Below are 27,462 nucleotides of genomic sequence, written 5' to 3' on the forward strand. Positions count from 1 at the left end.
TTTTTTCTTTTACACCCTTTTTTCTTTAGTGGAATATATTTTTCTTGATAGTTGTAAAATAACTCCTTAAATATACACCACTGATCAAGTACCGATCTACCCTTTAATCTATTTTCCCAATCCATCTTTAGCAATTCCGCTCTCATACCATCATAGTCTCCTTTATTTAAGCTCAGTACGCTTGTTTGAGATCCAACCCTCTCATCCTCCAATTGAGTATGGAATTCGACCATGTTATGGTCACTCATTTCAAGGGGATCCTTTACTAGGACATTTTTTATTAGTCCTGTCTCATTACACAGGACCAGATCTAAGACTGCTTGCCCCCTTGTCGGCTCAGTAACGTATTGTTCAAGGAACCCATCCCGAATACACTCAATAAACTCTTCTTCAAGGCTGCCGTGTCCGACTTGATTAGTCCAGTCAATATGAAAGTTAAAATCCCCCATAATTATAGCTGTTCCCTTATTACAAGCCCCAACTATTTCCTGATTTATGCTCCGACCAACTGAGTTACAGCTGTTTGGAGGCCTATAGACTACTCCCACCACTGCTTTTTTCCCTTTACTATTTCTTATTTCTACCCAAATTGTTTCGTTATCCTGATCCTTTGAGCCAATATCATTTCGCTTTATTGCAGTGATTTCTTGCTTTATTAACATAGCCACCCCACCTCCTTTTCCTTCTTGCCTGTCTCTCCTAATTGTCGAATACCCTTGTATGTTTAATTCCCAGTCCTGGTCACCCTGCAGCCATGTTTCCGTAATTGCCACAATATCATAACCATACGTAGTTATTTGTACCGTCAACTCATCAATTTTATTCCTAATACTACGTGCATTCAGATAAAGGACTTTCAAATATGTTTGACACTTATTTCCTATCTTTTCCTTTTGTACAACTTTACGCTTATCTCCGTACATTCTTTCCCCTCCTGAGGAACAAAAATAAGGGGCGGACCCGGAAGTGACGACACAGCGGACATTTTTGTAGTTTAAAATCAGCCCAAATGAAAAAACTAAAAAAAAAACTAGTATAAGAACTATAAGATTTAGAAAAAGACCTCCCACCCCCCACCCAGGAAGAAAAATGACCATCCCAGCCAGGGATAGGCTGGGAAAAAGGAAAAATGAAACTAAATCTACCCCCATATCAGCAGAAGACAACTCCGTATATAAAGGATAATAAAAAGATCCACCCAAACTCTAAAGAAATAATAATCACTATACTAAAACCAAACTACTTAATATAATTAACCGTAAAAAAAAACAAAAAGAATATAAACACTAGTAACTTATAAATCGGGTTAAAAACTGAAACACCAAAAAAAATTTAAACTGTGATAAGAGATGCATTATAGGAAGAAGACGAGAGAAAAAAAATGGCGAAATCAAAAAAAAAACCCAAAAATATTTTAGAGAAGAAGCCGCCATCTTAGTAAAAAAAAAATTCACCTTCAAAGGATTAATAATAATAACCAAAGATAAAGTACAGTGGTTGAAGTAAGTAAAATAACAAGATTAGTATGACAAAAAAAAACTTTTACTAGAGTATAAAATATAGAGTAAACCTACACCAATAGCCAAAAACAAAATCTGGTTTTGGAAATAAAAACCATCTTGCGCGATCAAAATCACTCATTTATTAGGAATGAGAATCCGTAGCAGTAGGGAAGTTCTCATTCAGAAAGCTTCTCGCTTCAGATGTAGAAAGGAAAACACGTCGTGGAGCATTCGGAGGCGAGATTCTAAGCTTCGCAGGGTATAAGAGCGCAGGTTTTAGATTTTTCTCATAACATTCAGACATCAGAGGTTTAAAAAGAAGCCTTGTCTTCATTACTTCTGGACTGAAATCTTCTACTAAATGAAAGTTGTGATCTTGAAAAATGACCATCCCTACCCGCCGAGCCACACGAATAAGTTGCTCTTTAACATGCACTTAGTGAAATCGGACAATTACAACCGATGGTTTAGCTGGAGTACTTGGTGATCGATGCATAATTCTGTGAGCGCGATCGAGTAACGGAGGACTGTCTGGGAATACAGAAGGGAACGCATCCTTTAAAAGTTGAGCAAAGTACTTCGAGGGGTCCCCTTGTTCAATACCTTCCGGGAGACCAAGTTTGCGTAGGTTCTGTCTTCTGGACCGATTCTCAAAGTCGACACTCTTGGCTTTAAGTGCTTCCACTTGTTTAATCGTCGAAAGTAAGTTCTGCTCCAGTTTTTCAATTATCAAATCTCGCTTCCGAGCGTCTTCTTGCAGAGTTGCGATTAGAACTTGCTGCTGGTTAACTACTGAATCCGTCTTATCCATATAATCTTGGAAAGCCTTTATATCTTGTTTAAAAATTTGTCGTTGTTCTTCAAATTTTTCATTTAAGACCTCCAATAACATTTCATAAGTCAATTCAGTGCGTTTAGGATCAGTCTGCTTCTTCCCGTTTCCGTTAGGATTTTTCCCAGGTTCTCGCCCTTTAGATCTAAGAGCCATTTCTTCAAAAATTCACAATAAACTCTTAAAGCTAAGTCCAAAAAAGTAGCAAGAATCTTTTGGTGTAGGTAAAAATAAGTTAAATAAGGGTGATCATAGGTTAAAAAAAAGTAAAGGTTATGGAGCGAATCTGAAACTGTGCTCACTCCATGAGCGTCTCCTGGTGACCTCCCCTGCACTGTCTAAAAGGAGTCTGTACATTCTCCCTGTGACGGAGCGAATCTCTTGCGAGTGCTCCGGTTTCCTCCCACATCCCAAAGGTGTTTCAGTAAGTTGTGAGCACAGGAAGCATGGCTGCCAGCAGAACATCCTCGGATTGTGTCGGTCGTTGACGGAAATGACACGTTTCATTGCACGTTTCGATGTACGTGATGAATAAATCTTTAGGCAGTTAAACCAAGGAGATTCCAGCCATTGGTCGACGAGGGATGGTGGTGTGTGGGCAGCCGACACAGATGCTGGTCTTCTCTACCCAATCTAAATGAATATAAGTTAATAATGGGTGGTGACTTTAATTGTTGTTTAAATCCTTTGTTGGACAAATCTATATCTACTCAGACTTTACCTAATAAGTCGGCCACTTGTATTAACTCTTTTTTGACTGATAATGGAATTTTTGATATTTGGAGATTTCGGCGTTCTAAGGACAAAGAGTTTTCATTTTTCTCACATGTTTATCATTCCTACTCGAGAATTGATTTTTTTTTATTGGCTCTTGTTTTATTCCATCGGTAATTGGTTGTAATTATGATATTATAGCCATCTCTGACCATGCTCCATTAAAACTTTCTATTAAATTTACGGATACAGCTTCTAGTGCTAGACAATGGCGATTTGATTCTACCTTACTGCAAGATCCGGATTTTATTAAATTTATGAAGGAACAGATCCATTTCTTCTTTTCAACTAATTCCACGGATGATATTTCTTGCGAAACACTTTGGGACACTTTTAACGCATTTATACGAGGACAGATTATCTCCGACTCCGTTGGTCTGAGAAAACGCATTAAGAAGGAAACCCTTTTACTGGTTGATAAAATTAAAGAGATTGACAAGAAATATTCGACTACCCCAGTGAGGAGCTTTACAAACAAAGGGTTGAACTTCAAATGGAACATAGTTTATTACTTACATTTTCGATTGAAAATCAATTAATGAAAACCATATCTGATTTTTATATACATAGTGATAAATCGGGTAAACTGTTAGCTAGTCAATTGAAGAATGCTTTGGTTAAACGTCAAATTACGAAGATTCGTCAGCAGAATGGGGATCTGACAGTTAACCATGATGAGATAAACAAATCATTTCAAGATTTTTATACCTCCCTGTATCATTCCGAATTCCCTCATGATTATAATACCATGTGTGATTTTCTTGGGAAATTGAATTTTCCAAAATTATCATCAGATGATCTTTCAATATTAGAAACTCCTATTACGGATGCAGAAATTAAAGGGGTTATTTCCTCTATGAATTCTGGGAAAGCACCAGGTCCAGATGGGTATGCAGTAGAATTTTTAAAATGTTTTTCCGCTACTCTTTCTCCTTGGTTATGCAGGGTTTTTGAAGAAGCAATTAGATTGAGTAATCTGCCTCAATCTTTTTATAGAGCTTCCATTTCTTTAATATTGAAGAAAGATAAAAACCCTACTGACTGTGCATCCTATAGTCCAATATCTTTATTGAATGTAGATTCCAAGATCTTTTCCAAGTTACCGGCATCCAGGCTGGAGAAGGTATTACCCCAAATTATTTTGGAAGATCAAGCTGGTTTTATTAAAAATCGCTATTCTTTTTTCAATGTTAGGAGATTATTGAATATTCTCCTTCACATAGCACTTCAGAATGTGTCATTTCACTAGATGCGGAGAAAGCATTTGATAGAGTTGAATGGCCATACTTATTTACTGTGCTTGAGAATTTTAATTTTAGTCCGACATTTATTTCCTGGATTAAACTGATATATCATACTCCAGTAGCCTCGGTGCTCACTAACAGTCAAAGATCTCCCTTTGTTCGTTTATTTCGGGGTACTAGACAAGGCTGTCCTCTTAGTCCATTATTATTTGATATTGCTTTAGAACCCTTAGCAATTGCTATCAGAGAATCACAGAACATTTTTGGCATTAATCGTGGGACGGATATACACAAGCTATCATTATATGCAGATGATTTATTATTATTTATTTCTGATCCTGAGAAATCCATTCTTGCAGTTATATAATTGTTGGCTCAATTTAGTAATTTTTCCAGGTATAAATTAAATCTTAATAAGAGTGAATTGTTTCCTTTAAATAGACAGGTTCCAATTTATGGAAATTTACCTTTTAAATTATTTAATGACTCTTTTATTTACTGAGGGATTAAAATCACAAAAAAAACTATAAGGACTTATTTAAGGTTAATTTTTTACTCCTAATCGATCAGATTAAATGTTAGTTTACTAAATGGTCACCAGTATCCTTATCTCTGATTGGTCGGATTAATGCTATTAAGATGGTTATTTTACCCAAGTTTTTATATATATTTCAAGCGGTACCAATTTTTATTCCGAAATCTTTTTTTGCTAATGTTGATTCAAAAATTTCCTCATATATATGGCAGAATAAAAATCCTAGATTAGGTAGAAATATTTACAGAAGGCAAAGAAAGAAGGTGGATTGGCATTGCCTAATTTTAGATTTTATTATTGGGCAGTTAATATCCGATATTTGATATGTTGGTTAAAGGATTGGGATTTATCTTTTAGCCCTCATTGGGTGAACCTGGAAATTAAATCTGTACAAGGATTTTCATTGGGTTCTATTTTAGGGTCTTCTCTTCCCTTTGCTCTTTCTAAATTGTAGAAACAAATTGACAATCCGATAGTTAAACATACTTTACGTATATGGTTTCAATTTAGGAAATTTTTTGGGTTGACTCAGTTTGTTTTAAATATTCCTATTGTATCCAATTGCTTTTTTTTTTATCCTTTTATTATAGACCAAGCTTATTCAGCTCGGAAGACTAAAGGATTACTACGATTTTCCGATTTATTTTTGGATAATTGCTTTATGTCTTTTGAACAATTATCTAATAAATATAATTTGCCTAGATTTCTTTTTTTTTTTCAGATATTTACAGATTAGGAATTTCTTAAATACTGTACTTCCTACTTTTCCAAATTTTGTGTCTTCAGGTATTTTGGAGAATTTGTTTGAACTAAATCCTTCTCAGAAAGGGCTAATGTCAAAACTTTACAATATAATTATGAAGATACGTTCAGAGCCCTTTTATAAGACTAAAAATGATTGGGAAAGAGAACTTAACCTTACTATCCCTATTGAGAATTGGGATAAAATTCTTCAATTAGTTAATACATCATCTATTTGTGCTAAACATTCATTAATACAGTTTAAGTTTGTGCATAGGGCTCATATGTCCAAGGATGAATTGGCTCATTTTTATTCCTATATAAATCTTATATGTGACAGATGTCATTCTGAGATAGCGTCTTTAACTCATATGTCTGGTCGTGTCCGCTTTTGAAAAAATATTGGAAAGACATTTTTGATATTATTTCTATGGTATTGTACATTGATTTACAACCTCATCCTATTACTACAATTTTTGGTTTACAATGATGGACTCACTCCATTTATCCTCTTCTGCTTGTCGAATGATTGCATTTCTTACATTAATGGCTGGAAGATCTATTTTGTTGAATTGGAAAGAAATTAATCCTCCTACCGTATTTCATTGGTTTTCTCAAACTATGTTATGTCTAAATTTAGAAAAAATTAGAAGTGTTGTATTTGATACTTCTATTAAATTTGAAAAGACATGGAGACCATTTATTCAATATTTTCATATGATGTAATACCACCCTGTTCCAAGCCTATTTGTTTTTCCAGTTTCGATTTTATATATGTTGAGAGGATCGGAGTTGACGACACTGATGATTTTGTATTTTTGTGAGATATTATAAACAGCCCTTTTTTCATTTTTTCTTTTTCTCTTTTTCTTTTTTCTCTTTTTCCTTATTAGTTATTAGATTATTAGATTAGATTTTTTTGCATAATTTTTTTTTCTTTTTCTTTTTCTGTTTTTTTTAAATATATATTATGATATACCTAGGTTTGCCTTGTTTATTTGTATATTGTATCGTCCATGATTTGGGAATACTCATTTATACTGTAACTATTGCTTATGTATTCTTTCATGTTCAGTTGAAATGTGCATGTTTGTAATCCATTATCTATGTATCAATTTTATTTTGTTGATATTAATAATAATGATAAAAAGATTGAAAAAGAAAGAAAGACACAGGTGCTGGAAAGCAAGTCGGGGTCCATCTAGCTATAGGATGAGCGGACTCCCTGCCGCTGGTGTGTTGGGGATGGTTTTCCGCGGCTCTAGTTGGTCACCTACCGTCCGTGAAGACCAGGATCACGTGGCGGATCTGCTTCCATTCGTCCAGTCGGTCCTTCATGTTCGTCCGGGCGTAACTCATCATCCCGTAGACGGTTTTGAAAGCTCCGGTCACGTTGGTTCCCAAGTTCCTCTTCACCACGTAGTCTGTGGCGAGGGATGGAAAGGATTAGTTAGACACGGGGGCAGGTCACACACCCGGCCCGGGGTGCGGGTGAGGTGCGGCAGCGTCCGGACGGGAAGAGAGGGTGGGCTGAGCTGGGAGATTGTCAGAGAAACAGCATCTGTGCTGTCCCATACCACAGCCCAGTGCCCAGAAGAGAAACTCCGTCCAACTATGACATTTCCACCCGTCCCACAGCCCAATGCCCAGAAGAGAAGCTCCGTCCAACTATGACATTTCCACCCGTCCCACAGCCCAGTGCCCAGAAGAGGAACTCCGTCCAACTATGACATTTTCACCCGTCCCACAGCCCAATGCCCAGAAAAGGAACTCCGTCCAACTATGACATTTCCACCCGTCCCACAGCCCAGTGTCCAGAATAGAAACTCCGTCCAACTATGACATTTCCACCCGTCCCACAGCCCAGTGTCCTGAAGAGAAACTCCGTCCAACTATGACATTTCCACCCATACCACAGTTCAGTGTCCAGAATAGAAACTCCGTCCAACTATGACATTTCCACCCGTACCACAGCCCAGTGCCCAGAATAGAAACTCCGTCCAACTATGACATTTCCACCCGTACCACAGCCCAGTGCCCAGAATAGAAACTCCGTCCAACTATGACATTTCCACCCGTCCCACAGCCCAATGCCCAGAAGAGAAACTCCGTACAACTATGACATTTCCACCCAGAGGGGTGGGGAAGAGAGGTTCAGCTGGGTGGCAGCAGAAACTGGCTTGGGAAGCAGGTGGTATGGACGGAACAAGGGCAGCAGCAGGGGTGGGGACAATCACGAGCGGGTTTTCTGTTTGGAACAACCGGGGATCAGAGATATCCTGATAGAGGTGTACAAGATGTTCAGAGGCATAGATCAAGTAGACAGCCAGAGATATTTCCCCAGGACAGAAATGGATACGATGAAGGGGATATAGTTTTAAAGTTATTGGAGCAAAATGTGCTTTAGGCAGAGTTAGTGGTGGGTGCATTAAAAGCACTGCTGGGATTTGTGGTGGAGTCTGACACGAGAGATACTGCCGGGGTCTGTGATACAGTCTGACACGTGAGATACTGCCGGGGTCTGTGATACAGTCTGACGCGTGAGACAAGGCCGGGGTCTGTGATACAGTCTGACACGGGTGACACTGCCGGGGTCTGTGATGCGGTCTGACGCGTGAGACACTGCCGGGGTCTGTGATACAGTCTGACACGTGAGACACTGCCAGGGTCCGTGATGCAGTCTGACGAGTGAGACACGGCCAGGGTCTGTGATACAGTCTGACGCGTGAGACACGGCCGGGGTCTGTGATACAGTCTGACACGTGAGACACTGCCAGGGTCCGTGATGCAGTCTGACGCGTGAGACACGGCCGGGGTCTGTTATACAGTTTGACGCGTGAGACAATGCCGGGGTCACTGAGACAGTCTGACGCGTGAGACACGGCCGGGGTCTGTTATACAGTTTGACGCGTGAGACAATGCCGGGGTCACTGAGACAGTCTGACGCGTGAGACACGGCCGGGGTCTGCGATACAGTCTGACACGTGAGACACTGCCAGGGTCCGTGATGCAGTCTGACGCGTGAGACACGGCCGGGGTCTGTTATACAGTCTGACGCGTGAGACAATACCGGGGTCTGTGATACAGTCTGACACGTGAAACACCGCCAGGGTCCGTGATACAGTCTGAGGCGTGAGACACAGTCGGGGTCTGTTATACAATCTGACGCGTGAGACAATGCCGGGGTCTGTGATACAGTCTGAGACGTGAGACGCTGTCGGGGTCACTGATACAGTCTGAGGCGTGAGACACAGTCGGGGTCTGTGATAGAGTCTGACGCGCGAGACACTGTCGGGGTCTGTGATACAGTCTGATACGTGAGACACTGCCGGGGTCTGTGATACAGTCTGACGCCTGAGACACGGCCGGGGTCTGTGATACAGTCTGAGACGTGAGACACGGCCGGGGTCTGTGATACAGTCTGACGCGTGAGACACTGCCGGGGTCTGTGGTACAGTCTGAGATGTGAGACACTGCCGGGGTCTCTGATGCAATTTGAGGCGTGAGACACTGCCGGGGTCTGTGACACAGTTTGAGACGTGAGACACTGCCGGGGTCTGTGATATAGTCTGACGCGTGAGACACGGCCGGGGTATGTGATACAGTCTGAGAGGTGAGACTCTGCCGGGGTCTGTGATACAGTCTGACACGTGAGACATTGCCGGGGCCTTTGATACAGTCTGACGCGTGAGACACTGCCGGGGTCTGTGATACAGTCTGACGCGTGAGACACGGCCGGGGTCTGTGATACAGTCTGAGACGTGAGAAACGGCCGGGGTCTGTGATACAGTCTGACGCGTGAGACACTGCCGGGGTCTGTGATACAGTCTGAGAGGTGAGACTCTGCTGGGGTCTGTGATACAGTCTGACACGTGAGACACTGCCGGGGCCTTTGATACAGTCTGACGCGTGAGACACTGCCGGGGTCTGTGATACAGTCTGACGCGTGAGACACGGCCGGGGTCTGTGATACAGTCTGAGACGTGAGACACGGCCGGGGTCTGTGATACAGTCTGAGGTGTGAGACACTGCCGGGGTCTGTGATATAGTCTGACGCGTGAGACACTGCCGGGGTCTGTGATACAGTCTGAGACGTGAAACACTGCCGGGGTCTGTGATACTGTCTGACGCGTGAGACACTGCCGGGGTCTGTGATACAGTCTGACGCGTGAGGCACTGCCGGGGTCTGTGATACTGTCTGACGCGTGAGACACTGCCGGGGTCTGTGATACAGTCTGACGCGTGAGACACTGCCGGGGTCTGTGATACAGTCTGACGCGTGAGACACGGCCGGGGTCTGTGATACAGTCTGAGACGTGAGACATGGCCGGGGTCTGTGATACAGTCTGACACGTGAGACACTGCCGGGGTCTTGGATACAGTCTGACGCGTGAGACACTGCCGGGGTCTGTGATACAGTCTGACGGGTGAGACACGGTGGGGTCTGTGATACAGACCAAGGCGTGAGACACGGCCGGGGTCTGTGATACAGTCTGAGACGTGAGACACTGCCGGTGTCTGTGATACAGTCTGAGGCGTGAGACACGGCCGGGGTCTGTGATACAGTCTGAGACGTGAGACACGGCCGGGGTCTGTGATACAGTCTGACGCGTGAGACACGGCCGGGGTCTGTGATACCGTCTGAGACGTGAGACACGGCCGGGGTCTGTGTTACAGTCTGACGCGTGAGACACTGCCGGGGTCTGTGATACAGTTTGAGATGTGAGACACTGCCGGGGTCTGTGATACAGTCTAACGCGTGAGACACTGCCGGGGTCTGTGATTCAGTCTGACGCGTGAGACACGGCCGGGGTCTGTGATACAGTCTGACACGTGAGACACGGCCGGGGTCTGTGATACAGTCTAACACGTGAGACACTGCCGTTGTCTGTGATACAGTTTGAGACGTCAGGCACTGCCGGGGTCTGTGATACAGTCTGACGCGTGAGACTCTGCCGGGGTCTGTGATACAGTCTGAGATGTGAGACACTGCCGGGGTCTGTGATACAGTCTGAGATGTGAGGCACTGCTGGGGTCTGTGATACAGTCTGAGAGGTGAGACTCTGCCGGGGTCTGTGATACAGTCTGACGTGTGAGACACTGCCGGGGTCTGTGATACAGTCTGAGATGTGAGACACGGCCGCGGTCTGTGATACAGTCTGACGCGTGAGACACGGCCGGGGTCTTGGATACAGTCTGACGCGTGAGACACGGCCGGGGTCTGTGATACAGTCTGACACGTGAGACACGGCCGGGGTCTGTGATACAGTCTGAGATGTGAGACACGGCCGCGGTCTGTGATACAGTCTGACGCGTGAGACACGGCCGGGGTCTTGGATACAGTCTGACGCGTGAGACACGGCCGAGGTCTGTGATACAGTTTGACGCGTGAGACACGGCCGGGGTCTGTGATACAGTCTGAGACGTGAGACACTGCCGGAGTCTGTGATATAGTCTGAGATTTGAGACTCTGCCGGGGTCTGTGATATAGTCTGACGCGTGAGACTCTGCCGGGGTCTGTGATACAGTTTGAGACGTGAGACACTGCCAGAGTCTGTGATACAGTCTGACGCGTGAGACACGGCTGGGGTATGTGATATAGTCTGACGCGTGAGACACTGCCGGGGTCTGTGATACAGTCTGAGACGTGAGACACGGCCGGGGTCTGTGATACAGTCTGACGCGTGAGACACTGCCAGGGTCTGTGATACAGTCTGAGATGTGAGACACTGCCGGTGTCTGTGATACAGTCTGACGCGTGAGACACGGCCGGGGTCTGTGATACAGTCTGATAAGTGAGACTCTGCTTATCAGTGTACTGCAGCTTGAGTACACTGCAGTCCTGTGCCCTACCATCCTTTCCCTGTCTCATTTGAACGTACCTGTGCAGAACTCCACGCAAATAATCCCTGAACATTTGCCACATTTGCTCCGTACGTTTTCCTCAGTTTTCACTACAGAAAGTTATCTTGTATTGCAGGGGATGGCTTACAGTGACCGAAAAGCTTGAGTGTTTAGAGATTAAGCAAGAGGATGTGCTGGAGCTTTTGGAAAGCATCTAAAATTGGTCCTTGCGAAGATCAGAGTGTTCGGCTATGTATGGAACCAAAAGAAATAGGAGAGATATTAAGTGGGTTTTTTGTATCTGTATTTACTAAGGAAACTCGAATGGAGTCTATGGAAACAAAGCAAACAAGTAGGGAGGTCATAGAACTTATACAGATTAAAGAGGAGGAGGTGCTTGCTGTCTTGAGGCAAATCAGAATAGATAAATCCCCAGGACCTGACAGGGTATTCCCTTGGACCTTGAAGGAAACTAGTGTTGAAATTGCAGGGACCCTGGCAGAAATATTTTAAATGTCGATATCCACGGGTCAGGTGCCAGAGGATTGGAGGATAGCTCATGTGGTTCTGTTGTTTTAAAAAAGCTCAAAAAGTAAGCTGGGAAATTATAGGCCGGTAAGTTTGACATCGGTAGTAGGTAAATTATTGGAAGGAATACTAAGAGATTGGATCTACAAGTTTTTGAATAGAGATGGACTTATTAGAAAAAGTCAGCATGGCTTTGTACGTGCTAGGTCATGTTTAACCAATCTATTAGAGTTTTTCGAGGAAGTTACCAGGAAAGTGGATGAAGGAAAGGCAGTGGATGTTGTATACATGGACTTCAGTAAGGCCTTTGACAAGGTCCCGCATGGGAGGTTAGTTAGGAAGATTCAGTCACTAGGTATACATGGAGAGGTAGTAAATTGGATTAGACTGGCTCAATGGAAGAAGCCAGAGAGTGGTAGTGGAGGATTGCTACTCTGAGTGGAGGCCTGTGACTAGTGGTGTGCCGCAGGGATCAGTGCTGGGTCCATTGTTATTTGTCATCTATATCAATGATCTGGATGATTATGTGGCAAATTGGATCAGCAAATTTGCTGATGATACAAAGATTGGAGGTGTAGTGGACAGTGAAGAAGGTTTTCAAAGCTTGCAGAGGGATTTGGACCAGTTGGAGAAATGGGCTGAAAAATGGCAAATGGAGTTTAATGCGGACAAGTGTGAGGTATTGCAGTTTGGAAGAACAAACCAAGGTAGAACACACAAGGTAAATGGAAGGACACTGAGGAGTGCAGTAGAACAGAGGGATCTGGGAGTACAGATACATAATTCCCTAAAAGTAGCGTCACAGGTGGATAGGGTTGTGAAGAGAGCTTCTGGTACATTGGCCTTTATAAATCAAAGTATTGAGTATAGGAGTTGGAATGTTATGGTGAGGTTGTATTGGTGAGACTGAATTTGGAGTATTGTGTGCAGTTTTGGTCACCTAATTACAGGAAGGATTATAGGAAGGATATTAATAAGGCTGAAAGAGTGCAGGGAAGGTTTACAAGGATGTTGCCGGGACTTGAGAAACTGAGTTACAGAGAAAGGTTGAATCGGTTAGGACTCTATTCCCTGGAGCGTAGGAGAATGAGGGGTGATTTGATAGAGGAGTATAAAATGATGATGGGTATAGATAGAGTGAATGCAAGCAGGCTTTTTCCGCTGAGGCTAGAGGAGAAAAAAACCAGAGGTCATGGGTTAAGGGTGAAGGAACATGGGGGGGGCGGGGAGGTTCTTCACGCAGAGCGTGGTGGGAGTGTGGAATGAGCTGCCAGTTGAAGTGGTGAATGCGGTCTCACTTTTGACATTTAAGAAAAACTTGGACAGGTACGTGGATGAGAGGGGTCTGGAGGGATATGGGCCAGGTGCAGGTCAGTGGGAATAGGCAGAAAAATGGTTCGACACAGCCAAGAAGGGCCAAAAGGCCTGTTTCTCTGCTGTAATGTTCTGTGGTTCTATGGTTCGACATGGAGGTCGGTGACCAGTGGAGTGCCTCAGGGTTCTGCTCTGGGACCCCTATTCTTTGTGATTTTTATAAATGACCTGGATGAGGAAGTGGAGGGATGGGTTAGTAAATTTGCTGATGACACAAAGGTTGGGGGCGTTGTGGCTGGTGTGAAGCACTGTCAGAGGTTATAGCGGGACATCGATAGAATGCAAAAGTGGGCTGAGAAGTGGCAGATTGAATTCAACCCAGATAAATGTGAGGTGGTTCATTTGGTAGGTCAAATGGCAGAATATAGTATTAATGGTAAGACTCTTGGCAGTGTGGAGGATCAGAGGGATCTTGGGGTCCGAGTCCATAGGACACACATAGCAGCTGCGCAGGTTAACTTTGTGGTTAAGAAGGCATACGGTGTATTGGCCTTCATCAATCATGGGATTGAATTTAGGAGCCGAAAGTTAATGTTGCAACTATATAGGACCCTGGTCAGACCCCACTTGGAGTACTGTGCTCAGTTCTGATCGCCTCATCCAGGAAAGATGTGGGAACCATAGAAAGAGTGCAGAGGAGATTTACAAGGATGTTTCCTGGATTGGGGAGCATGCCATATGAGAATAGGTTGGGTGAACCTGGCCTTTTCTCATTAGAGTGATGGAGGATGAGAGGTGACCTGATTGAGGTGTACTGGATGATGATACATTGATCGTGTGGATAGGCAGAGGCTTTTTTCCCAGGGCTGAAATGGCTAACACAAGAGGGCACAGTTTTAAGGTGCTTGGAAGTAGGTACGGAGGAGATGTCAGGGGTAAGTTTTTTTTACACAGAGAGTGGTGAGTGTGTGGAATGGGCTGCCGACGACAGTGGTGGAGGCGGAAATGATAGGGTCTTTTAAGAGACTCCTGTATAGGTGCATGGAGCTTTGAAAAATGTGCTATGGGCAAGCCTAGGTAATTACTAAAGTAAGGACATGTTCAGCACAGCTTTGTGGGCCGAAGGGCCTGTATTGTGCTATAGGTTTTCTAGGAATAAATAGCAACATTGTGGGCCAAATGGAGAGTTCCTGTCCTCTACTGTTCTACTGCAGCAGAGATGTTTTGCCTGGAGCAGTGGTGGGAAGGACATGGAGAGGACGGGTGACACAATGTGTAGAGGGTGTATGAGGCCGTCATAAGACCGTAAGACATACAGCATAAGATGTATGCTGATGTATGAATGTTAGGCCATTCAGTCCTTCCGTTTGGTCTGCCATCCCCCCAGGGTTCCTCTCAACCCATTCCCTGGCCTTCTCTCTGTAATCTTTCACGCCCTGGCTGTCCAAGAACCTATCAACGTCGATTTAAACATACCCAGTAGTTCCATGATGGGTGTTGTGGGGCAGGGAAGGTGCTCAGGGTGTGTGAGAGAGGTCAAGCACAGAATTCTACCACCACCATTGGTAACTGACTCTCCACAGCACCCTCCTCCCCCCCACCCCCGCGCTCCTCCCAACATTACCCACCGTCATACTTCATTGCGGACACAATGTCAGACACCTCCCTGGAATCTGAGGATTCCTCAGCGCCGATGTGGACGACATCACGGGTCTGGGAGCCGAAGAGAAGGATGGCGTACCTCACACTCACCTCAAAGCGGCTGATCTGTTTGAAGAGCCTGTTGATTAGAGGAGTGATCGCTTTTCCCCTCACCTCAATATCCTCTCCCTGGACAACCCATTCCATCCAGCGTCCTAGTCACCTCCTTATAGGCAGGGGAAAGAGATTCTCCCTGTGATATTCCCACCTTATGTATGTCCCATTCTGTGTACGTGCTATCCTTGTAAGTCCCACACTTTGTAAGCCTGGCCTGTTTAGGTCCTATCTGATCCCACTGTTTGTAACTCCCACCTTGTGTGAATCCCAACCGGCCTGAGTCCCGCCCTGTGAAAGTCCTACCATGTCAATGAACTTGCTCAGGACCTCCTTCGCTGTCTGGAAATCGTCCCTGGTAATGCTCCCGGAGACGTCCAGCAGCACGTAGATGTAAAGTTTCTCATTCTGTCTCAGGATGATCTTCCTGCCGAGCTGATCTGTGAAAAGTGGCAAGTGATTAGGAGGGGTGTGGTAGTGCACCTCATAAGTACTGTGACCAATACTGTGAATATTAAAGTTTAAAGATTAGCTCTATGTGTTACACCTATATCGAGACATACAGTGAAATGCGTCGTTTGTGTTAACTGGGAGGGGGGTGCGGGCCACGAGCGTCACCAGGCTTCCGGTGGCGACGCCCACGGCCAACAACTTACTCACCCTATAACCCGTAAGTGTTTGGGATGGAGGAGGAAACCATAGCACCCGCAGGAACCAACATGCTCACTGGGAGAACATACAAACTCCTTACAGTCAGCAGCGGAATCGAACCCCAATCGCTGGCGAGCTGAATGTTACACCACCGTAATCATTGTACCATGTGACACTCTGAGCTGTTTCCAGCTTTGGGGCGTCATGGTAACGCAGCGGTGAATGCGACACTACTACAGCTTGGGGTGTCAGAGTTCGATTCCAGCGTCGCCTGGAATGTTCTCCCCGTGACCGCGTGGGTTTCTTCCCGGTGCTCCAGTTTCCTCCTACGGTCCAATTATCCTACTGACTAGTAGGATAATTGGTCATTGTAAATTGTCCCAGAATTAGGATCTAGTTAAATCAGTGAGTTGCTGGGTGGCATAGCTCATTGGTCTGGAAGGGCTATTCTGCCCTGTATCTCAAATGAAATAAAGTAAATGAATTCTACAAGGTACCAGTCAATCATCCTCATGGACAAATGCATTCTTATGACCTTATCTATCTTGGAATTATGGATGTGTATTCCCAGATCCCTCTGTTCCATCACACTCCTCTGTGTCCTATCGTTCACTGTGTAGGTCCTCCGCTGTAAAAGTCCACCTTCAGGAAAATCAACACCACACGCACCCAACTATCTCATCAACACATCACCCACCACTAGAAACACTCCCCAGCCTGCACAATTGCTCACTTCATGTGACACTTGCTGTCACTCAGAGCAGTCCCAGCCTACCCCGGCAACGCTTGCCAAAGCTGACACTTCTCCCACCATCTGTAGGTTTCCCTCCACTTCCACGCCATCTAAGCCCGCAAATATATCGGCGTCCATGGATAATTACTGGGACTAACTCTAAACCCCGCCTGGAGGCCGAACCGTGAACATTGAGTCTGCGACTCAAGTTCAGGAACTGCAGATTGGAGTCCTGATGTTGATCTTCTTGATGATGATATTGATGGTGATGTTGACTTTGATGACGCTGATGTAGTTGATGTTAATGATGATGTTGATGTAGTTCATGATGTTGATGTTGATGTTATGTTGACGCTGATGATGTTGACGTTGTTGAGAATGTTGACGTTGTTGAGGATGTTGACGTTGTTGTGCCTCCACCACATTCTTGGATGTGTTCACTGTTACACGTTTCGATGCACTGCACATGGGATAAACGTATCTGAATTTGAATGCGAGTCCGTGCCTGAAACTGAATTTTCCTACCAAACGATATTCAAGATTCACGAGGGTGACTAGGGATGATCATGCAGGTTTTGTCACGTTCCCAGAGCTGTTTTCCCTTGGTGGGCTGTGACTATAAGACCATAGGGCGTAGGAGCAGAATTAGGCTATTTAGTTCATCGATTTGCTCTGCCATTCCAACATTTAGTTTGTTCTGCCATTCATCATGGCTAATATATTTTCCCTCTCTGCCTTCGCCCCATAACCTTTTTCCTTAATCAAGAACCTATCAACCTCTGCTTTAAAATTTCCCAATGACTTGTCACAATACAGGTATACGTCGATGTGGCTGCATTTTTGTGCCCAGATCTAGAATTATTTATTTAGGAGAAGGCCACAATGAGCAGTACACCTATTTAACCCAAGTCTAATCATGGGACAATTTACAATGATCAAATAACTTACAAATGTACTTACCAATACGATTTTGCAACGTGGGAGGACGTGTCTGAATTGAAATAATACTGTCGCGTTCAGCACCGCGGCAGAAGCCAGGTTGTTGCTCCTGCTGTCCAGTAGTTGCGTGGGAACGTCATGGCTGAAACGGGCCTGGGCTGCAGAGTGACCGGGCGCCCCACGGTTACTCACCTGACTTTACAGGCTCCTCCTTCGACTCGGACAGCAGCAGGGAGAAGGAGGATGAGAAATGCATCGCCACTTCTTCCGGGAGATCAAAGGAAAATTTGTCTGTATGCGATAGAGAGGTATAGGGGAGAGAGGGGAGGAGGAGGGGATGACAGTGTGTGAGTGTGTGAGAGAGAATGCGTGTTGAGTGAGATTGACAGAGAGAAAGGGAGGGGGGGGAGAGAGAGAGAGAGAGAGAACATCAAAGCCAGGAACAGAAGACCATTCTTCCCCTCTAGCCCATGCTAGCATTTACTATCACATGTATATTACGTCAATCTCTATGCTTCTATCACCTTAATTCCTTCCCCACTGAGAGTTGAAGGTCTTCAGTAGACCCCAGCATTTAGGGGAGATGCTACAAGGCTGTCTTGGGGTTATGACACAACTGGGTCTGATGCTCCCCATCCCAGGACCTGAAGACCACCACGAGATAATTTGAGATTGGTTCACTCCACTCTTAGATAGAATACCACTCTTCTCAGTCCAATTACCGCACACCCCTCTGAGATTAAATCTCATGAGACCAAGACATGGGACCAAATGAGACCATTTGGCCCTGCTCTGCCACTACATCATGTCTGAACCATTATCCCTCACAATCCCATTCCCCTGCCTTTTTCCCGTAACCTTTGACACCCTGACCAATCAGAACCCATCAATCTATGCTTTAAATGCACCTGGTGACTTAGCCTCTATGTAGCTGTGTGTGGAGATTAACAGCAATTCCTCTTCACCTCTGTTTAAAATAACATCCCACTGTTCCGAGGCTGTATCCCTCCATTCTGGTCCTTGACTCCCCACTATAGGAAACATCCTCTCCATATCCACTCTATCTAGGCCTTTAAATTTTCGATGGGCTTCAATGAGCAATCTGCGCCCCCTCCCCTGGTCATTCTTGTAAACTCCAGTTAGATCCAAACACCTGCTTTCCTCTGGGCGATCTTTCAGCCCTGTCTTCCCTCTAATGTATCTGTCAGCAAACCTCCACCAGGAGTTCATTCCTCAGCACTCTCCGGTGCTACTATCAATGGAGCCTGAAGACCCATGCTCATTAATTTAGGAACACCTCAGCTTCAGTCGTAAAGGCGAGGAGGCCACTCTCAGCAACAGCTCATATTCTGTCTGATTCGCCTTCAACCTGATGCAATGAGCATTGATTTCTCCTCTATACCCCACTCTGCCCCCTGCCCCACGCTTACTTCTTTACCTCACCTGCCTATCATCTCCAACTGATCCCTCTCCTCTTTCCCTTTCTCCCATGGTCCACTCTCCTATCAAATACCATTTTCTCTGGCCCTTAACATTTTCCACTTATCACCACCCAGTATCGCCCCCTCCCTCACCACCCAGTATCGCCCCCTCCCTCACCACCCATCATCGCCCCCTTCCCCACCACCCATCATCGCCCTCTCCCCAACCACCCATCATCGCCCCCTCCCCCACCACCCATCACCTATCACCTGCTGGGCTGTCTTCCTTTCACTTCCCCACCTTTGTATTCTGGCTTCCTCCTCCTTCCCTTCCAGGCCCGAAGAAGGGTCTTGGCCCAAAATGTCAACTGCACTGTTCCACAAATACTGCCTGAGCTGCTGAGTTCTTCCAGCAATCAGTGTGTGAGCTGCTCAGAACGGCTACCATCAGCATCTGAACGATCCGTTAACCCATGACTCACTAGTTCGCTCTCTGTTTTGCACTAATTTATTTAGTTTAGAATGTTAATTGTAAATTACAGGACACTGCACCACTGACACAAGATGAGTCAGTGATACTAGTCCGATTCTGACTGTCAGGAAACTTTAACTTGCAAGCCATCTCTCTCATTGTCTTACGCTGGCAGCTGGGCTCGGAGCCCGTCCACACTCCCGTCTCCAGGCAGACCCTCACCGACGAACCAATCAGAACCAAGTCACCCTGACATCGGTATTGGACCTTGTCGCCCACGTCATAGTTCTTCCCAGTTTTGATGCTTCCCGGAGGAATTCCGGGATTTGGGCAGGTACCCACTGAAAGAGAGAAATGAGTATACCAGAATGCAGCATGAGTGGTCAATACACAGCACAACATCTGGTACACAGAACACCAATACACAGCACAACATCCGGTATACAGTACAACAATACACAGCACACCATCCAGTATACAGTACACAGTACACAACACACCATCCACTATACAGTACAACAATACACAATGCACCATCCGGTATACAGTACAACAATACACAACACACCATCCAGTATACAGTACAACAATACACAGCACACCATCTGGTACACAGTACACCAATACACAGCACACCATCCGGTATACAGTACACCAATACACAACACACCATCCGGTACATAGTACACCAATACACAGCACACCATCTGGTACACAGTACACCAATACACAACACACCATCCAGTATAGAGTACACCAATACACAACACACCATCCAGTATACAGTACAATACACAGCACATCATCCAGTATACAGTACACCAACACACAACACACCATCCAGTATACAGTACACCAACACATAGTACACCATCCTGTTCATCGAACAACATCCAGTATACAGTACACAGGACACGATCCTGCATACAGTACACCATCCAATACACAGCACACCATCGGTATACGGTATACCAGTACACAGCACGGAGCACTGGCAGCCCGGGGTGGCTATTAGGAAGTCTGGTTGATCTCCAAGCACAGTGGATCGACAAGAATGGTCCCTGCTCCGACAAAAGCGCTCATCAGCTGCCACGACTTACTTCCATCATCACAGGCAGTAGTGCTGCCATTCCAGCGTCCATTGGGCAGGCAGGTCCGGCTGCTCGACCCCCGCAGCTGGTACCCATCGTCACACACGATGCTGACCATGTCTCCCGGAGTATGCGACCCCCTCCGTGGGGAGAACGACCCGTGTTCGACTGTGGGTGGCGGGCAGTGAAACCCTGGAAATGCAGCGAGGAGGGAGATCAGGAATTGCTGGATAAACTCGCCAATTTCCCTGCAACCTAGCCCCACCCATCTCAGCCAGGTCTGTCGCATTCTCGCCCAGCATGGTCCCCAAGGCCCTCCAAGCAAAGGAAAACATTTCTCACCCTCCAAACACCTGGTAGTACTCTATCCTCTTCGCTACTCTTCTAACAACAGACAATGTGTCACCGGTGGTCTAAGGAGTCTTTAGGTCAGGGGACGGAGAGAAGTTGAAACATGTGCAGAAGAAGCTAGAGGACGAGGTCACGGTAGCTAAAGAGGAACGCAGGAGAGTTGGAGGCGGAGTTAAGATGGCGCTAAACAGCGACTCCTTTGATTCCATCTTCGGAAACAGCTCTATTTCCATCTTTAATATCTCTATTTTTCCCTTTCAGGGTTCTTTTGAAGACCCGGTCCTGGAGTTACACCCTGACATCGGTTCTTTGCAGGAATGGGACCCGTTCTCGGGGTGTCGGGACTGGCCGATGTTCGGCACGCTAAGGGTTCGGCCTGAGAGGCGGCCTGGTGTTTGGAAGCCTAGGATCTCGGGGCTCCGGAGACGGGCGGATCGAGGGTCGGTGTCGCGGCAGGAGACCAGTGTGTCGTCTGGGAGGCTGGAAAATCTTTCACTGTGGCCCTGAAGACCCAAGATCTTTGCGATCTGCGGCCATAGAGCTCGTAAACGACGAAACGGATTTTTAAACATCGTAAACCAGCAGGTTGTTGTTATGGCTCCCGCTCGCTGTGAAAATGGGGGACACCTTCCTCTCTCTTATTAGGTTGCCGAATGCCGGGTGAAATGTGAATTCTTCGGGGTAGCTGCAAGGTCTGTGTCTTTGCTATCGCTTAGCTCACGCTCGTGCTCGGAGCGGGTGCGGGGGGGGGGTGAGGGGGTGAGGGGGTATCGTTGCCTTGCTGTTGCTTACGCTCGGGAGGGGGGAGCTGAGGGGGGTAGCACACCGGGGGTGTGGAGAGGCATGAAGAACATCACTGGCTTGAATCAACCTAGCCGTAGAGCCTCAGAATGCAGCTGTGAATGGGCCAGTGAGTTACACCAATTCCTCAATAGGTTTGACAATTGCCCTCCTGTTCACACCCCCTCAGCAAACCAGTCCAGGTGTAGAGGCACCCAATGCTCCCTCAGCACCAATGCCTCCTCTCCTCCCCCCACCAGTTCACACATGGATGAAGAACACAGGCTTCCACTGTCTACATCACCTTCTTGCCCTGCAGCAAACATTCACACCTCCCCCAGCCCCGATCTTCACACTGCAGCCCCCACCTCCCACGAACCCCCCCCCCCCCCCACAGTCACCATGGCCTCACCTTCACTACTGAGCAGGGGAGAAGGGAAACTCCGACACGGCAAAGCATCGGGTGAACCCCAAGGTCCTGAGCAGCCGTGTGGAGTTCTCCAGTGCATTTTCAATCTGAGTCTCAACCTGGAAAGGGTCCCGACTGTGCGGAAAACATCACGTGTGGTCCCAGTACCCAAGAAGGGCCAACTGAAAGTCTTGAATGACAACCGTCCAGAGGCCCTGACCCCACACATCATGACCCTAGAGTGGCTGGTCGTGGCTCACCTCCAACCCTGGTCAGATCAGCCCTCAATGCTCTGCAGTTTGCCTACCAGGAGCACATTGGAGTCAACGATGCTGTCATCTACCCCCGGGTCAGATCAGCCCTTGATCCTCTGCAGTTTGCCTACCAGGAGCACATTGGAGTCGACGATGCTGTCATCTACCCCCAGGTCAGATCAGCCCTTGATCCTCTGCAGTTTGCCTACCAGGAGCACGTTGGAGTCGACGATGCTGTCATCAACCCCCGGGTCAGATCAGCCCTTGATCCTCTGCAGTTTGCCTACCAGGAGCACGTTGGAGTCAACGATGCTGTCATCAACCCCCGGGTCAGATCAGCCCTCTATCCTCTGCAGTTTGCCTACCAGGAGCACGTTGGAGTCGACAATGCTGTCATCTACCTGTTGAGCAGAGCCTACTCCCATTGGATAAGCAGGGCAGCTCTGTGAGGATCACGTTTTTTTAATACCATACAGTCCCCATTGCTGGGGGAAAAGCTCCATTCAATGCAGGTTGCCACTTCCATTATATCCTGGATAATGGATGACCTGACTGACAGATCACAGTTCGTGCAGCTTCAGAGCTGTGTGTCAGACATGGCTATAAGCAGCACTGGGACACACACTCACAGTACTGCTCACACTCACATATATACATATGTATGTATGGTTTAACACACACACACACACACACACACACACACACACACACACACACACACACACACACACACACACACACACACACACACACACACACACACACACACACACACACACGTGTGAGCAGCACTGGGACCGTATTGACTCCCTTCCTGTTTACCCTGTATACCTCAGACTTTAGATACAACACGGAGTCATGTCATCTGCAGAAATTCTCTGATTTCCAGTTGGTTGGTCAGGAGGATGAATACAAGGCCCTGGTGGAGGACTTTGTCAAATGGCAAATTTGCACCTCAACATCAGCAAGACAAAGGAGATGGTGCTGGACGTTAGGAAGACTAAGACTGCACTGCTCCAGGTTACTGTTGATGAAGAGGACGTGGATGCGGTGAGGACCTACAAGAACCTGGGAGTGAACCTGGATGACAGACTTGAATGCAGCACCAACACAGGGGCTGTGTACAAGAAGGGCCAGAGTCACCTCTACCTCTTGAGGAGTCTGAGGTCCTTTGGAGTATGCAGGCCTCTCCTCTACATTTTCTACCAGTCTGTTGTCACCAGTACAATCTTCTATGTGGTGGTGTGCTGGGGCAATGCAATCAACGTGGGTGATGCCAACAAGTTCATTAAACTGATTAGAAAGGCTGGCTTTGTTACAGATGTCAAACTGGACCCACTGGAAGCTGTGGTAGAACAAAAGGACCCTGTGGAAAATCCTGGCAGCTCTGGACAATGTTTCTCACCCTCTGCATGTCACCTTGGTGAAACAGAAGAGCACTTTTAGTAATAGATTAAGAGAACTCCGCTGTTCCAAGAGGCGCTATATGAGCTGATTCTTACTCTCCGTATCTGTGTACTTCTAATGACATTGTGACACTGCAGTTTCCTTTGGGATCAATATATTATCGATCTATTGATCAATCTAATGTTTTTCAAAAGCTCCAGCACATTGTCTTTCTTAGCATCACCATGTAGCGGCATATCAGCCTGTTCTACGTTGTCTTGGCAAACGTCGAGTTCCCTCCCACTGGAGACCTGAAGCAAAGTATTCATGAAGGACCTCCCCTATCTCCTCCGACTCCAGGCACGTTTCCTCTTTTAACCCTGAACGGTCCTACCCTCACTCTAGTCAGCTTTCTGTTCTTCACGTATGTGCAGAACTCCTCCACGGGGGTTTTATTAATCCTGCTCTCCACGGCCTTCTCATGCTCTCTTCTAGTTCTCCTAAGGCCATTCTAATCCTCCTTCCCAGCAAACTTCTAACTTTCTAAAGCCCTATCTGATCCTTGCTTCCTAAACCTTAAATAAGCTTTTTTTTTTCTTCCTCTTGGCTCGAAGTTCCACATATCTTGTCAACCATGGTCCCTTCACCATAGCAACACACACACACAAAATGCTGGAGGAACTCAGCAGGCCAGGCAGCATCTAGGCAAAAGAGTACAGTTGACGTTTCTAGCCAAAACAAATCACTGTTCTTCCCATAAATCACCCCCTACCATTGGGCAGAAGCCAGAAAAGCCAGAAAACATGTACCATCAGGCTCAAAGACAGCTGCTACAGGACTGTTGAAGACCAGGGTGAAGGACAGCTGTTACAGGACTGTTGAAGACCAGGGTGAAGGACTGCTGTTACAGGACTGTTGAAGGCCAGGGTGAAGGACAGCTGTTACAGGACTGTTGAAGACCAGGGTGAAGGACATCTGTTACAGGACTGTTGAAGACCAGGGTGAAGGACAGCTGTTACAGGACTATTGAAGACAAGGGTGAAGGACATCTGTTACAGGACTGTTGAAGGCCAGGGTGAATGTCAGCTGTTACTGGACTGTTGAAGACCAGGGTGAAGGACAGCTGTTACAGGACTGTTGAAGGCCAGGGTGAAGGATAGCTGTTACAGGACTGTTGAAGACCAGGGTGAAGGACAGCTGTTACAGGACTGTTGAAGGCCAGGGTGAAGGTCAGCTGTTACAGGACTGTTGAAGGCCAGGGTGAAGGACAGCTGCTACAGGACTGTTGAAGGCCAGGGTGAGGGACAGCTGTTACAGGACAGTTGAAGACCATGGTCAAGGACAGCTGTTACAGGACAGTTGAAGACCAGGGTGAAGGACAGCTGTTATAGGACTGTTGAAGACCAGGGTGAAGGAAAGCTGTTACAAGACTGTTGAAGACCAGGGTGAAGGAAAGCTGTTACAGGACAGTTGAAGACCAGGGTGAAGGACAGCTGTTACAGGACTGTTGAAGCCCAGGGAGAAGGACAGCTGTTACAGGACAGTTGAAGGCCAGGGTGAAGGACAGCAGTTACAGGACAGTTGAAGACCAGGGTGAAGGACAGCTGTTACAGGACAGTTGAAGACCAGGGTGAAGGACATCTGTTACAGGACTGTTGAAGACCATGGTGAAGGACAGCTGTTACAGGACAATTGAAGGCCAGGGTGAAGGACAGCTGTTACAGGACAGTTGAAGGCCAGGGTGAAGGACAGCTGTTACAGGACTGTTGAAGACCATGGTGAAGGACATCTGTTACAGGACAGTTGAAGACCAGGGTGAAGGACATCTGTTACAGGACAGTTGAAGGCCAGGGTGAAGGACATTTGTTACAGGACTGTTGAAGACCATGGTGAAGGACAGCTGTTACAGGACAGTTGAAGACCAGGGTGAAGGACATCTGTTACAGGACTGTTGAAGACCAGGGTGAAGGACAGCTGTTACAGGACAGTTGAAGACCATGGTGAAGGACAGCTGTTACAGGACAGTTGAAGACCAGGGTGAAGGACAGCTGTTACAGGACAGTTGAAGGCCAGGGTGAAGGACATCTGCTACAGGACTGTTGAAGACCATGGTGAAGGACAGCTGTTACAGGACAGTTGAAGACCAGGGTGAAGGACATCTGTTACAGGAGTGTTGAAGACCATGGTCAAGGACATCTGTTACAGGAGTGTTGAAGGCCAGGGTGAAGGACATCTGTTACAGGAGTGTTGAAGGCCAGGGTGAAGGACAGCTGTTACAGGAGTGTTGAAGACCAGGGTGAAGGACAGCTGTTACAGGACAGTTGAAGACCAGGGTGAAGGACAGCTGTTACAGGACAGTTGAAGACCAGGGTGAAGGACAGCTGTTACAGGACAGTTGAAGACCGGGGTGAAGGACAGCTGTTACAGGACAGTTGAAGACCGGGGTGAAGGACATCTGTTACAGGACAGTTGAAGACCAGGGTGAAGGACAGCTGTTACAGGACTGTTGAAGACAAGGGTGAAGGTCAGCTGTTACAGGACAGTTGAAGACCAGGGTGAAGGACATCTGTTACAGGACAGTTGAAGACCAGGGTGAAGGACAGCTGTTACAGGACTGTTGAAGGCCAGGGTGAAGGTCAGCTGTTACAGGACTGTTGAAGGCCAGGGTGAAGGACAGCTGTTACAGGACTGTTGAAGGCCAGGGTGAAGGTCAGCTGTTACAGGACTGTTGAAGGCCAGGGTGAAGGACAGCTGTTACAGGACTGTTGAAGGCCAGGGTGAAGGACAGCTGTTACAGGACAGTTGAAGACCAGGGTGAAGGTCAGCTGTTACAGGACTGTTGAAGACCAGGGTGAAGGACAGCTGTTACAGGACTGTTGAAGGCCAGGGTGAAGGACAGCAGTTACAGGACTGTTGAAGGCCAGGGTGAAGGACAGCTGTTACAGGACAGTTGAAGTCCAGGGTGAAGGACAGCTGTTACAGGACTGTTGAAGACCAGGGTGAAGGACATCTGTTACAGGACAGTTGAAGACCAGGGTGAAGGACAGCTGTTACAGGACTGTTGAAGACCAGGGTGAAGGACATCTGTTACAGGACAGTTGAAGACCAGGGTGAAGGTCTGCTGTTACAGGACTGTTGAAGACCAGGGTGAAGGACAGCTGTTACAGGACAGTTGAAGACCAGGGTGAAGGACATCTGTTACAGGACTGTTGAAGACCAGGGTGAAGGTCAGCTGTTACAGGACTGTTGAAGACCAGGGTGAAGGACATCTGTTACAGGACAGTTGAAGACCAGGGTGAAGGACATCTGTTACAGGACAGTTGAAGACCAGGGTGAAGGACAGCTGTTACAGGACTGTTGAAGACCAGGGTGAAGGACATCTGTTACAGGACAGCTGAAGACCATGGTCAAGGACAGCTGTTACAGGACTGTTGAAGGCCAGGGTGAAGGTCAGCTGTTACAGGACAGTTGAAGACCAGGGTGAAGGACAGCTGTTACAGGACTGTTGAAGACCATGGTGAAGGACATCTGTTACAGGACAGTTGAAGACCAGGGTGAAGGACATCTGTTACAGGACAGTTGAAGACCAGGGTGAAGGACAGCTGTTACAGTACTGTTGAAGACCAGGGTGAAGGACAGCTGTTACAGTACTGTTGAAGACCAGGGTGAAGGACAGCTGTTACAGTACTGTTGAAGGCCAGGGTGAAGGTCAGCTGTTACAGGACTGTTGAAGGCTAGGGTGAAGGTCAGCTGTTACAGGACTGTTGAAGACCAGGGTGAAGGACATCTGTTACAGGACTGTTGAAGGCCAGGGTGAAGGACATCTGTTACAGGACTGTTGAAGGCCAGGGTGAAGGTCAGCTGTTACAGGACTGTTGAAGACCAGGGTGAAGGACAGCTGTTACA

The 27,462-nt window shown here is 46.7% G+C and overlaps 1 protein-coding gene across 1 annotated transcript in view; it reads right to left on the reverse strand.

Moving 5' to 3' along the window:
- Positions 1–27,462, reverse strand: part of LOC140719894 (complement factor B-like) — an 86,826-nt gene that overhangs the window by 41,573 nt on the left and 17,791 nt on the right. Inside the window, exons 3-8 of the mRNA XM_073034823.1 lie at positions 20,386–20,568; positions 19,453–19,626; positions 17,585–17,683; positions 15,376–15,509; positions 14,943–15,081; positions 6,906–7,052 (exon numbers count right to left, since the gene is read on the reverse strand). Of these exons, the coding sequence (XP_072890924.1) occupies positions 6,906–7,052; positions 14,943–15,081; positions 15,376–15,509; positions 17,585–17,683; positions 19,453–19,626; positions 20,386–20,568 (876 nt within the window). The remainder of the gene's footprint in view (positions 1–6,905; positions 7,053–14,942; positions 15,082–15,375; positions 15,510–17,584; positions 17,684–19,452; positions 19,627–20,385; positions 20,569–27,462) is intronic.

This window comes from Hemitrygon akajei, chromosome 2 (genome assembly GCF_048418815.1).
Source record: "Hemitrygon akajei chromosome 2, sHemAka1.3, whole genome shotgun sequence".
Taxonomy (NCBI): Eukaryota; Metazoa; Chordata; class Chondrichthyes; order Myliobatiformes; family Dasyatidae; genus Hemitrygon; species Hemitrygon akajei.